Source organism: Elephantulus edwardii, unplaced genomic scaffold (genome assembly GCF_000299155.1).
Source record: "Elephantulus edwardii isolate Elephantulus edwardi_28Jun2011 unplaced genomic scaffold, EleEdw1.0 scaffold00064, whole genome shotgun sequence".
In the NCBI taxonomy this organism is placed as follows: Eukaryota; Metazoa; Chordata; class Mammalia; order Macroscelidea; family Macroscelididae; genus Elephantulus; species Elephantulus edwardii.
In genome coordinates this window covers 3,237,790-3,250,669 of record NW_006399814.1, presented here as the reverse complement: position 1 = coordinate 3,250,669, position 12,880 = coordinate 3,237,790, and the positions used below count along the sequence as shown (strand labels likewise).

Below are 12,880 nucleotides of genomic sequence, written 5' to 3'. Positions count from 1 at the left end.
TGCACACACAGATAGCCGTGTCAGCACACCCACACATGCACACACAGAGAGCTGTGTCAGCACCCCCACACATACATGCACACACAGATAGCCGTGCTGGCACACCCACACATGCACACACAGAGAGCTGTGTCAGCACACCTGTACATGTAGACACAGATAGCCATGTCGGCACACCCGTGCATGTACACACAGCTGTGTCAGCACACCTGTACGTGTAGACACAGATGGCCATGTCGGCACACACATGCGCACACAGATAGCTGTGTCAGCACACCCATACATGTATGCTTGTACATATGCATGAACACATGCATAATACACCATATATACACATGCACAGAGGTCTGTGAGCACACCACACGTATGCATGTATGGATATACATGAAACTCACATGTATGCATGCTTGCATCATGAATATATATGTGAGCACATCCACATATACCCATGTGTGGGCACATAGGTGGAAACACTGACTTGTATAAACGTTGATATGTGAACACACTAAATTAATGGACGTATGTACATGAACTCACGCGTACCAAACTCATGGCTGCATGAGCGTGGACACAGGCACACAGAGTGCCTGTCTGTGCGTGTATACGTGCATGTGCGTGTGAGACCACACACATGTACGCTGACCACTCAGTCCCAGCTGCCCCGGCCGTGTCGGGTTGACAGGTCGTCCCCAGCATCCTGTGTATCCTGTGCCCCTCCATCCAGGACTTCACGGCTTCCTCTTTGCTTCCTGCTGGTTCTTCATTCGCAACCTTGGGGAGCGTCTGCTAATTCGAACTGTGTGTTTGTGGGTACCTGAAGCTGCCTGGCCATCATGTCAGTGTTTCTCCGTCGTCATCTTTGGATATTCACGTTTCTGGACTGGAGTGCCCCTGACTCCTTCCAGCTGTGGAAGCAAGCGTGTCCTGAGGTTTTATCCTGAAGTGTGATTTTCCTGTGCGTTGGTGAAGTGACCCACCCAAAGAGGAGGAAGAGGAAGACATCCCTCCTCCCTTGCAGAGTCTCGGAACTTCAGTTGAGAGGGGCCGAGTGTCTTTCCCGTGCTTTCTGCGTCTGTCCTGTGCTCTTGTGTGTGACTGAAGGCTTGTCTTAGCTGCTGGCAGCTCCCATCATGGCGCTCCTTGACCACAGATGGAAGCACGAGCCCTCCTGCTCCAGCTGAGGTGGTGGTGCTGTGCTCCGTCCACCTTAGTGACCACTGAGTCGTCCATCCCAGCATTCTCCTGTACTTTCCCTGACCGCCTACTTTACCAGCCATGATGTCCTTGCTGAAGCTTAGTCGTCCTCGATGACGTGTTGAAAGCGAGGGAGTCTCTCACTCGCATTGCTGGCATCTGAGGAGCATGCTGGTTGCATTTTTTTTATTAATTTTAATGAATGTTTACTGAGACTTTGGATTTCCATTGTTGCACTTTACATCCTGCCCACCCCTCTCCTCCCAGTTTGCTCTTCCCTGAAAAGTAAAAGAAAAGTTCATTGTTAAACAATCCCTCCCCCCAAGTCCACTCCACTATGCAGCCTTCATTCTGGACTCCTGTCATGACAATAATACCTAATCATATATCCCTTTTAAACAGTTCTCTCCCTCATCTGTTTCAATGCAGTGTACATAATTTATCCCATCTTTCTCAGTCTCCCCCCAACCCCAGTGTCAGTCCTGTTTTACAACAGTGGCACCAAGCAGTATTTGTCCTTTTGTGACTAAGATATTTCACTCAGCATAATATCCTCCAGGATCACCCATTTTTAATAATATTTCATGAGTTCCTTGTTTTTCAGTGCAGAATAGTATTCCATTATGTGAATATACCACAGCTTCTCTATCCATTCATTTATTGATGGGCACTTGGGTTGTTTCCAGCTCATTGCTATTGTGAACAAAGCCACAATAAACATGGGTGTGCACAGATCTGCTTGGATGGCAGTTATGGTTTCTTTAAGATAAATTCCCAGTAGTGGAATTGTTGGGTCAAATAGTATTTCTATTTGTAGCTTTTTAAGAAAGTGCCACACAACCTTCCACAGTGGTGGCAGCATTTTACACTCCCACCAACAGTGAATAAGGGTTCCAGTTTCTCCACAATCTCATCAGCATTTGTTGCTTGTTGTTAAATTTTACTGTTCTTACTGGGGTGAGATGATATCTCATAGTTGTTTTGATTTGCGTCTCTCTTAGAAGTAGGGATTTTGAACACTTCTTCATGTGTCTAGTTGCATTTCTTAAAGCACTGATGTGTATAACCTTCTGGCAGTCCATGGTATAGTCTGTTTTCTTCACCAGCACCGCAGTTCAAACACAGCATTTGTTCTTGTCTTTCTTTTCCCTCGTCCTGGTTTCTTATGCACGTGAAGGGAGGTGACTTAAATCCGTTTCCACACCGGTTGAGGAAATCTCAGTCGTTTTGGAAACTTCTGCTCCATCCTCTGAAGCGAGGTGATGACAGCAGTGCCCCGCGTCATGGCGAGGTGAGGCGCCCACAAGCTGGCTCACTGACCCCCTCGCCCGTAGCGAGCAAACATTCACCATCAAAGCACCGGCCATGCTGAGCAGAGGTGCCCTGGGCCGAAGCACAGTTGTGAGGAGGCCAGGTCGGAAGAGGTGCTGGCGATTAATGAGGAAAGGCGTTTGTAAGGCACCATTAGCTCCTTGGAGTGTAAATGAACTCCACACACAGTGCTGTATTCAGCTTATTATCAGACCTAAAGTAATTTGGCACCTGAATTCCTCTGATCTCCGATGTCCGTCTCCCCAGCAGCCGGTCTGCAGATTAAGGAAGGAGCCCAGCCCCTCAGCCTGCAGGGACCCGATGCTGTAGCAGGAAGCACATCCATTCTCATCTTTAAAAAAAATTATTTTATTGACAGAAAAGTTTACTGATCCAGTCGTGTGTACCTTTACAATTGCAGTCGTTGATTGGGGTCTTATGCTGTGCGTGCGTTCTCAGCCTCGCCTTTTGCCGAGTTCCCTCCCGTGGGATCAGTTCCTACCCCTAAAGGCTCCCATCTGACCTTTCAAGCTGATGATGCTAATTTGATTCCATGTAGTTAGTTCTTAAAAGAACTGAATGCTCAAGGTAGACTTTGTTTAGTTTTCCGTTTTAAGAAGACTTGAGGGGCTATATTAGGATTAAGGTTCAAATGACAGTAATTGTGGGTGCTCCTTCAGCTTCCATGGCTTCAGTGAACCAAGGTTTTAAACAAATTTAAAGTTCTGTTCTACATTTCCCCCATTTTGATCAGAATACTTACGTAGACTTTTTGGTCTGCAGAAGTCTTTTCAGTCCTGGCAGGCGGGCACCTTCTGGTTCCTTTGGTCTGTGGCAGAAAGGCTGTCGATTTTGTAGGATGAGCAGTTTTCAGGCACTCGATGCCCAGGCTGGAGCAGTGCCCTAGTGCCTGTCGGTGCGCCTCAGAGGCCAGGATGGTGGGACTTTGTTCCTCGTGCTTAGAGCAGCTTGTCCGGAGGAGCCGGTCACAACAGAAGGACGTCAGGTTTGGAAAGGTGAACGATCAGCAGCAGAGAGGAAGACCCTCGAGGTAATGTCCTGCACGGGATGCAGCGATGGGTTTACGCGCCAGGGGCTGTGAGGGTGGTGCTGGCCCAGGCACGACTTCCATCTGTTGTGTGGGGGTCGCTGTGGGTTGGAGTTGACTTGACAGCATCCAAACACAACATAACATTGCCACGTCTGCGCACGCACAGAGCAGGGAGCCCTCGCCAGGTGACAAAGGTGGAATAAAGTGCACCCTTTTGAGACCTAAACAGACGAAACCGCACAACTGAGAACATCCTGCTTTGAGGCCTTACAGTTACAGGCAGGTGCTCCGCTGGGACGAAGTCGCTGCTCAGGAGTCCTGGGGGGAGTGCATTTCCTCATGGGGTCCCAGGGCAGCAGGTGGCAGGTGTGGGGTCCTGAGAAGCTGTGTTCACACTTCTGTGCTGTGAGGGTTTGGCCTCAAAGCCATGGTGAATCCTGATACCTCTAAGCTGTGCCCTTCACAGTGAGAAGATAGTTCTGGAGAGAACTGCTCAATAGGAATACATGATTAGGTGTTATTGTCATGACAGGAGTCCAGAATGAAAGCTGCGCAGTGACATGGACTCGGGGGGGACGTGTATAACAATCAGAGAATTTTCTTTTACTTTTCAAAGAGAAAAGTGAACTGGGGGAGAGGCGGGCAGGGAGGAAAGTGCAAAAATGAATGAATGGAAATCCAAAGTCTCTGTAAATTTCCATTAAAATGAAAAAAAAAAGGTTAAATAATTTGGAAGAGTGAGTAATAAAAGCACAACTAGAAGCCTGTAATCAACTCACAGAACTGTACATGGACCTATTGTTTGACTGATGTATATTTGCTGTACGTATATCTTAAATAAGAAGAAGGGGGTCTTAAATAAATAAATAAAGATAGGCCTGGACTCCGCTTCAAAGGGGAAAATCCAGTTCCTGACGGCTGTGGATGTGGGAAACCTGGAACCTTGGAAGTCAGAGGCCTGCAGGAGAGGGAAAAGCCCAGGGTTTCCAGGAATGCAAGGTGGTCCTGTCACAGGCAGAGGCCCTATCCAGAGTCACAGGCTTGTGGCGTCCAGCTCATAAAGGTCACTGTGCATGGCAGTCCTGTCCCTCCACACGTCCTCCGATTCCTTTCTCCCTTTTTTCCTTCCTCCCTTGCTTCTGCCCCTCCCCCAGCCTCTCCTGAGCCCTCCTGCTTGAGCGGGCAGCCCCCCGCCCCCCAGACCCTTGCTACCTCAGTCTCCACTGCTGTGGTCCGGAGGGCCTGAGCAGGACCAGCCCCTTCACGCAAGGGTGTCAGGCCTGAGGCAGAATCTCTGCCCTGGGCACAGTAGGAGTGATGGCTGCAGGAATGTGGGGTGCGGGGAACACTTTCCTGGGAGTCAGCCCCCTGCGCACAGTGGGGGGTCTGGCTGGAGAGAGAAAGGGTCTGGAGAGCACTTTAGAGAGTCAGCACCTGCTGTCAGCTGGTGACTCTCAGAGGGGCTGCTGGTGGAGCTTCCGGCCTGTTCCCACAGAGCACATGGCGCGCGTGTGTGTGTGTGTGTGTACACTCCTGTGTTGCTGTGTGCACACACCTCTGTCGCTGTAATATGTGGGTGTGAGCACACATCACGTACATATTCACCAGAGTTTGAGCACACGTATGTGGGGAGATATGAATGGACCTACCTTTGTGGGTGTGTACGTGTGTGCAGGGTGTGTGCACACATGCCTGTGTGAGTGTGTGTGAGTGTGTGTGGACATGTGTAAAGGTGTATATGTGTGTACACTGACACATACGTGTAGACATGAACGCTTATGTGAGGTGTGTGGCCGTATGTGTATAGGTGCCTTTGCTGTGTGCCTGGACGTGTGTGTGTGTGACCATAGCAGGTTCTAGTGTGTCCCTATGTGGTCACATGTGTACTTGTGTGCTGTGTGTGTGTGGACACGTCTGTGGATCAGACCACGGCAGGTCCTGGGGGTGCACCTGTGTGGCCATGTATACATTGTGTGGTGTGTTCGTGGACCCCTTTGGAGACCTGACTCTGGCAGGTACTGCATGGCCCAATTGGGTGCCTGTGGGCACCTTTAGGCAACGTGGGCATGGGAGCAGCAGCGCCTGAGACTTGAGCTGTGCGTGATGTGGTGGATGCCACACTGTCAGTGTCGGGAGGCGGGACAGTCTTCTGCCCAGAATCCAGTGTGGTGGGTGTGCACCACGCCTGGGCCTCTCCGTTGGGCCACAGCATGATGCTCCGTCCACTGGCCCCCACACACAGGGGTGCACTCTCCTAACCCACCCCACCCCGTAAACCCACAGCTCTGAGGTGACAGTAGGCTGTGACCCTGCCGTGTGTCCTCCCAGAGGTGGCCATCAGCCCCTGATTCTCGTCAGAACCCGCCCTAGCGCGCTGAGGGGTGGCCGTGTTCTGGCCGTGTCAGCATGAGATGAAGTTGTAACCAGCGGCCTGAAAGGCCCTTTGTCTCTGGGACCCAGAGCCGGTGTCTCCTCCCGGCGGTGCCCGGAGCAGGAAGTGGGCTGGGTGATCTGGGCCTGTGGCAGACAAAGGGGGTGTGTGATCCCCTGCTCGCTGGACCCCTGGGAGGGCTGTGCTGCACGCCTGGGGTGTGTGTGTGTGTGTGTGTGTGTGTGCGTGTTGTGTGAGGGGGGGACCTGAGGAGAGCAGAGCCCCCCTTTGGAGAAATGCCCACCCGGAAGCGCTCATGCTCACGTGTGGGCATTTCACACATGGTCGTTATGTGTTTGTGTGTTCTAGTTCATGGTTGAGTATGTGACTTTGTGCATTTGTGCGTGAATGTGCTTTGTTGCTCACTTAAATATGTAGTGTGTGTGTACATGTATATGTGTGGGGTGTGTATACACATAGGAATTGATGTTCTGGGTGTGTGTGTGTGTGTGTGTGTGTGTGTGTGTGTGTGTGTGTGTTGGACATCACAGCCCCTCTCGCAGCCCCTCAGCAACAGCTGCCCAGAATACGTGCCTCCCTCATTCAACTTCTAATGGAACAAGGCCACAGGGGATTTGAACCTGACCCCTCTCCCCCTTCAGCTTCATGCTGAGCTCCTGGGCCCGGGCCATCCTTGTGGTCGCTGCAGACCAACCAGGACTTGTACTCTGGCCTCCCACTGTACTCCCCTTGCTCCTGTGCCCATCCCACGCAGCACCCCCCAGGGACCCAGTCTCACTTGGCTCACCTCAGGCAGCGTGTCCCACCCTGCACACCCCAGGACTCCATCCTGCGTGACTCACCTCAGGGTCTCTGTCCACTCAGCACACCTCACGAATTTTGGCACACTTTGGGGACCCTGTCTGAGCCCCTGTGTGTCAGCAAGCCTGTCTCCAAATTGGAAGGGGCCCGGGACAAGGCTTCCCCTGCCCAGAAGCAGTGTCACAACTGCCGAGAGTCCCCTGAGCCGGGCCCCTTTGCCACTGCTTTAGTGTGTTAGTGTTTCACTAACAGAAGTCCCTCAGGTGAGCCGCTGGAAAGACAGAAATGTGCTTCCCAAGGTGGTTTTTACTGTTAGCCACCATAAAGTCCAGTAGGATTAGAGTGACCCCACAAGCAGCAGATCTGAGCCCTGCCTGCACCGTCCTCGAGGTCTCTGCAGTGGCCGAGCCCGTTGTTCCGGTGACTGTGTCCATCCATCTTGTCGAGGGTCTTCCCCTCTTTCTCTGACCCTCCACCTTCCCAGTCTTTCTCCAGGGACCGGCCCCTCCTGACAGCCTGGGCAAGGCCTTTGCAGCAAAGCGTCCCCATCCTGACCTCTGAGCAGCGCCCTGGCTGCCTGTGTTGCTGGCAGGTGCCGTCGCATCTTCTCCAGCTCCTGGTGACCCCACACACCCGGAGAAGGAAACCCTGCCTGCCCTGGGTCACCCTCACCGTTTCCGTGTTGTCACAGCCACCGGGTCTCACTGGGGACAGTTCAGAGTCCAGAGATCCGAGTTCAGGGAAGGCCGTCTGTGGGCCCCGGGGCAGTTCCCATCATGGTGTCTCTACCCGAACCCCTCGGAGCGCTGGCGTGGGGGGCTAGAGTGTGTACACCATCTCCAGATGTTGCCCTCCTACCTCGGGGCCGCCTTGCTTCAGTGCTTCGTCTGGCCATTTCTACCCCATTCCTGCTGGTTTAGGACACCGTCGTGGGACAGGGCCTCATAAGCATAGCACAGAAATGGGACTGATGACAGCACATGCTTGAGTCCGCAGTGCAGTCCCCGCGTGCCCGCACCCCTTGCTGGCTGACACCGGAGAAAAATTCCTCACTTCTCGAATTTGTCAGGTTCCTCCCTGGCTTGAGTCCACTTGAGCGTTTATCCAGGAGCCCGCTGCAGATAACGTTTTGCATTTCTGAGTGTCCAGCACGGTTTCATGTCATTTTTCACTGTCACCAGAAACGTCTCCTTGGGGACAGGGACAGCAGTGGACACTGGGTGATGAGCAGGCTGGACAGTGACCTGAGCTGTGGCAAAACTATAGTCCAGTTCCTCACGTCCACCCTGTAGGAGGGGCAGTGGCCCACACCTTCATGTGACACCCTCCTCCCTCACCGCTCCCTTGGAAGCAGTAGCCCAGGGTGCCACCTGTCCTTGAGAAGAGTTTCCCCAAAGCCAGACTAACCTCCTTCAGTGACCATCAGGGTGTGCGCATCTGGCCTCACCTGGGAAAGCTTTCACACTCAGGCAGCTGTCCGTCTGTCTTTCCAGCTTTGTCCTCAGCAGAAGCATCTGTGCGTCCACCTTTGAGGACTCCCAGATCCCATCTCTGGGCCATCTTTCTTGGTCTCCATTGCTGGAATGACGGATATACAAGTGGGCAGCTTTCACAGAGGTGTGGTCCCTTCCTATCCAGGGGGCTAGACATCTAAATCCAGGGCCAGCCCTAGGGCCCAGCTTTCTGAAACACCTGGCTCCTTTGGGCACCTGCAGTCCCAGCAGGCTTTGGCGGTCATGTGTGTTGGCATTTGTCTTACCCAGAGACTAGGAGGTATTCAGCGCAGGGACCCTGGGTCCTGAAGCATGTGTCAATGTGGCTGGGCTGTGATTCTCAGTATTAGGTAATTACGTGCTGGTGTGTCATATGATGCTATTCTCTTCTGTGTTGTAACTAATCTTCATTATGTTTAATTAAAGTCAGTCATGCAATCTACAGGATTTAGGTTGTGTTTTGAATTAATCTCTTCTGAGATACAGAAAAGGGATTAGACAAGCACTCAGTGAGCAGAAGGGCCTGCTGCCACCCAGAAACTTGATGCCGAGGAGGACAAGTGAACCAGCGGTCAGCTAGGGCTGCCTGTGGACCATAGCCCTCAGTGCTAAAGTCCTGTCTGGAAGGACCACCACACGCTGGCCTACTCTCTTTTTGCCTCACATATCTTTAGTTTCACCCACACCTTGTGACCATGGGACTGGGACCCTGAAGGGCCACCGTGGATGACCACATGCTGTCTCACTCTCTGTCCCCAGCTCTCAGTGGAGCCTCAGGCTGGTCCTCAGTGCAGTGGTGCCAAGCCCCAGCCCTAGAACATCCACCCTGGAAGGCCACATGCTAATCTGCTCATACACGCTCTCTTGCTCTCTTGCTCTCTCACTCTCTCGTGCTCTCTGTTCTCCCTCTCTATGTCTCTCTTCACTGCTCTCAGTGGGGGCCCAGCACTGGAATGTCCATCCTGTATGGCCACATGCTGACCACTTTCTCTCTGTCTGTCCTCAACTCTCAGTGGGGCCTCAGCCAGCCTTCATGCAGTGGTTCTGGGACCCAGCCCTGGAATGCCCACTCTGGGTAAACACATGCTGATCTACTCGCTCTCTCTGTCCCTAGCTCGCATCATCAAGACCAAGCAGTGGTGTGACATGCTCCCGTGCCTGGAGGGAGAGGGCTGTGACCTGCTCATCAACCGCTCCGGCTGGACCTGCACACAGCCCGGTGGGCGGATCAAGACCACCACGGTAAGTGGCCGCGCCCTGTGCTACTGCAGTGGGAGGGCGAAGGGATGCAGATGCTGGGAGGAGGATGCTTGGAGCACCTGAGGGCTGTCTGCCATGACTGATGGCCACACATCAGCCGGAGCTGGCAGGAACAGAGCCGACAGAGTGGAGGTGTAGATCCGTGTGACGCACGCGTGCGTGTGTGTGTGTGTGTGTGTGAGAGAGAGAGAGAGAGAGAGAGAGAGAGAGAGAGAGAGAGAGAGAGATCTGTCTACCATCTGTCCATCAACCATCTGTCTGTACACCTACCATCAGTATACCTATCATTTGCCTGCTTGTCGACCATTTATGTATGTATCAACTATATGTCTAGCTACCAACTGTTTTTCTTGTCTCTCTGTCTGTCTGTCATCTAACTCTCAACTGTCTATCTGCGTGTCACTTGGCCTGTCTCTCCATCAACTCTATCCATCTATCTCTCTGTCTTCTATCTTTCAGTCTGCCTGCCTATCTTTTGATCAGTAGATCAGTTAATTGATCGGTCTATCAATCTGTCTTATCCATCCATCCATTCTCCAGCTCTCTACTTACCTACATATCAACTATCTTTCTGAGTTGTTTTTCATCTGCCATCTCTCAGTCTGTCTTTGGTCTTGTTTTCTGAGGTGCTGGTTCTTGTGATTCTACAGATTAGTAGGTCTGCCTTTTCCAGGGCAGGTGAGAGGTGGCCGGCCAGGGGTGTGTGTGTGTCTGTTTGTCTGTCTCCGTCTCCACCAGCTGCCTCCAGCTTTGCCCGTGAGCCCAGGGTGAGGGCACTGTTTGCCCAGGTGAGCACACGAGCCAGCAGCCCTTGGTTGTACCTGCTGAGGTTTGAGGCACCAGCTGGCACCTGCCACCTGAAGCATGGATGGAGAATGAGAGCTGTGCACCTGGGCTGCTGCTCTGGGGCCCAGCGGGGTTCTTCCCTGGGCTTCACACCAAGCTTCTCAGGATGGTGTGTTCTCGCAGTTGTTGTTGAGAGGGCTCTGGTGGGGAGCAGCAGAAGGTTGGAGTCACGGCCCCGGTTTGATGTGAGGTCCATGTTAGAGACACAGGGTCCTGGAACATGCTTTTTGGGAGGGATGTGACTGGGGCCCAGGAATGGCCCTTTGTTCCTGAGAAGTTGAGCCTGTGTCCCCATGAGTGTTGGGGTTCACAGGGCTCATTTCCCTACTGCTGGGTCTTAAGATCCTCCCTGCCAGAACCTCCCTCCTTCTGTGGTGCCCTGTGCAGCCTGGGGTGGGCAAGCTCAGTGCATCCACAGGTCCAGCGATGGGTGGGTCTGACTGGGGTGTCCATAGGTCCAGTGATGGCTTGGACAAGCTCAGGTGTCCACAGGTCTCTCAATGGTGTGGGCTAGCTCAGAGTGTCCACAGGTCCAGCAATGATGTGTGTTTGACTGGAGTGTCCACAGGTCCATTCATATGGTGGACAAACTCAGGGCACCCACAGGCCCAGTGATGATGTGAATATGGCTGGTGTGTCCACAGGTCCAGTCATAGCATGTGTAGGCTTGGGGTCTCCATGGGTCCAGCAGTAGTGTGGATATGACTGGGGTGTTCAAGGGTCCAGTCATACTACAGTCATGCGTGGGGTGCCCACAAGTCCAGTGATGGTGTGACCATGATCAGAGTGTCCAGCGGTCAAGAGACAGGTGTGGGCTGAAGGCTACAATTCTGAAGCTTGACCTGGACTCACCACAAGGCTTTGCTGCCACTCTGACTGGTGTCCATGTGGTGGTTCCTCATGATGGCATTGGGGCAGGCCCAGGAAGTAGCTGCCTCATGGTGGCTGTGGTGGGAAGGATCATGTGGTGACTTTGATGGACAGAGTCTCATGGACACTATGATAGGCAGAGTCACAGAGTGGCTGTGGTGGGTGACTCACTTGGTGTCTGTAGTGGCCTGGTCACTAGTGGTGGTGGTGGGAGACTCCTCGACACTGTCTCTCGTGTGTGAAGCAGGACACCCCACATCATTGCGACTCGGAGCTTCCCCAGCCCTGTGCTTTCTTCTCTCCTGCCTCGTAGACTCTGAGGGGGTTGAATGTGCACCTGGGGCATTGGATGAACGTCTAGATTTGGGTGAGCCCCTGCTGCCCTGTGTAAAGCAGATACTGAGAGTAGATAAGCCATGTGCTCCGTCCTCCCAGTGACCTGCCGCCCGGCACACTGCCCCCTCTGACACCTGAAGCCCCAGTGATCCAAGCTGTCACTGAGCTCCACAGACCCCATGTGTCAGAGACAGTGCCCTGTGGGGTTTTCAGCAGCTGACTCCTCATGAGTAGATTGCCAGGCCTTTCTTCCAAGTCCCCTTCAGGTGGACTTGAAGCTCCAGCCTCTGGTTATCAGTCAAGCGAATTCACCAGGGACTGTGCTCAGAGCCTCCAGAGCTCTGACACATTCTCACATCTTCAGCCACCAAAATAGCAGCTCTTTTCACCCCGGGGACCACAACTACCAGCAGGGCAGCTCTTTCTGCCTGTCCCCAAAGTCCCCAGAATGACAGCTCTGTCCACCTGACACTACAGCCATCAGCACGACAGTTCTGTCCTCCCCAGGGACCACAGCTCCCAGCAGGGCAGCTCTGTCTACCCGACCCCACTCCCATCAGAATGGCAGCTTTCCACCCAACCCCACAGCCACAAGGACAACCGCTCTGTCCACCCAACACCATAGCCACCAGCATGGCAGGTCCACCCTGGGGACCACAGAAACACCAGCTTGCATTGTCCGGGTGAAAGCCCTTGGTCTTGGGCGGCTGATTTCAGCATCACACTGTGTTTCTGTTGTCAATGATCCATCACTCCTTAATGACCACTTAACTAATTCCTGCTTTTCCTCAGCGGGATCCCGCGGAGCAGCCTACATGCATCCATACACCCCTTCTGCCTGTCTCAGCTTCTGAGATCAAAATGTGGAACCAGCCAGCCCGGGAAACTGAGGGGTCATGTGATGCTTGCAGTGGGCGGCAGCGTACTTGGCGGGACCAGTAGCGGGTATGGGCCACACCATCAGTGACCTGCTCAGAAGTTGTCTGTGTTGGCCAGATTGCCCTGGGGACTTCCTGCTGTTCACACCTCACTTGCGTCCACATTAAGCAGTACCCCACTCACGGTGCCACCATGCGAGCCGAGTCCAGCAGTGCTCCTTGGGGTTTGCTCTGGAGGTTTGTTCCAGGGTGTGTCACCAGGCATTTGTTCTGCGGCTCCTGGGGCTGGACTGGAACTTCCGCCTTGTTGGTAAAACAAACTCATTAGCCATTTCCACCACTGAGGGACTTCCGGGTCCATCAGGGAGGTCCCCACCATGCAGAGCCCACCATACAGGGCCAGCGGAGGACCAAGGCAGTTCCCATCCTGGCATCTCATGCCAGCACA

The 12,880-nt window shown here is 53.3% G+C and overlaps 1 protein-coding gene across 1 annotated transcript in view; it reads left to right on the top strand.

Annotated features, from left to right (window-relative positions):
• LOC102852365 (protein FAM19A5-like) overlaps window positions 1-12,496 on the top strand; it is a 128,085-nt gene extending 115,589 nt beyond the window's left edge. The window contains exons 3-4 of the mRNA XM_006888119.1: window positions 9,357-9,484; window positions 12,347-12,496. Coding sequence (XP_006888181.1) covers window positions 9,357-9,484; window positions 12,347-12,496 — 278 coding nt within the window. The remainder of the gene's footprint in view (window positions 1-9,356; window positions 9,485-12,346) is intronic.
• The last annotated feature ends 384 nt before the right edge of the window (window positions 12,497-12,880 follow it).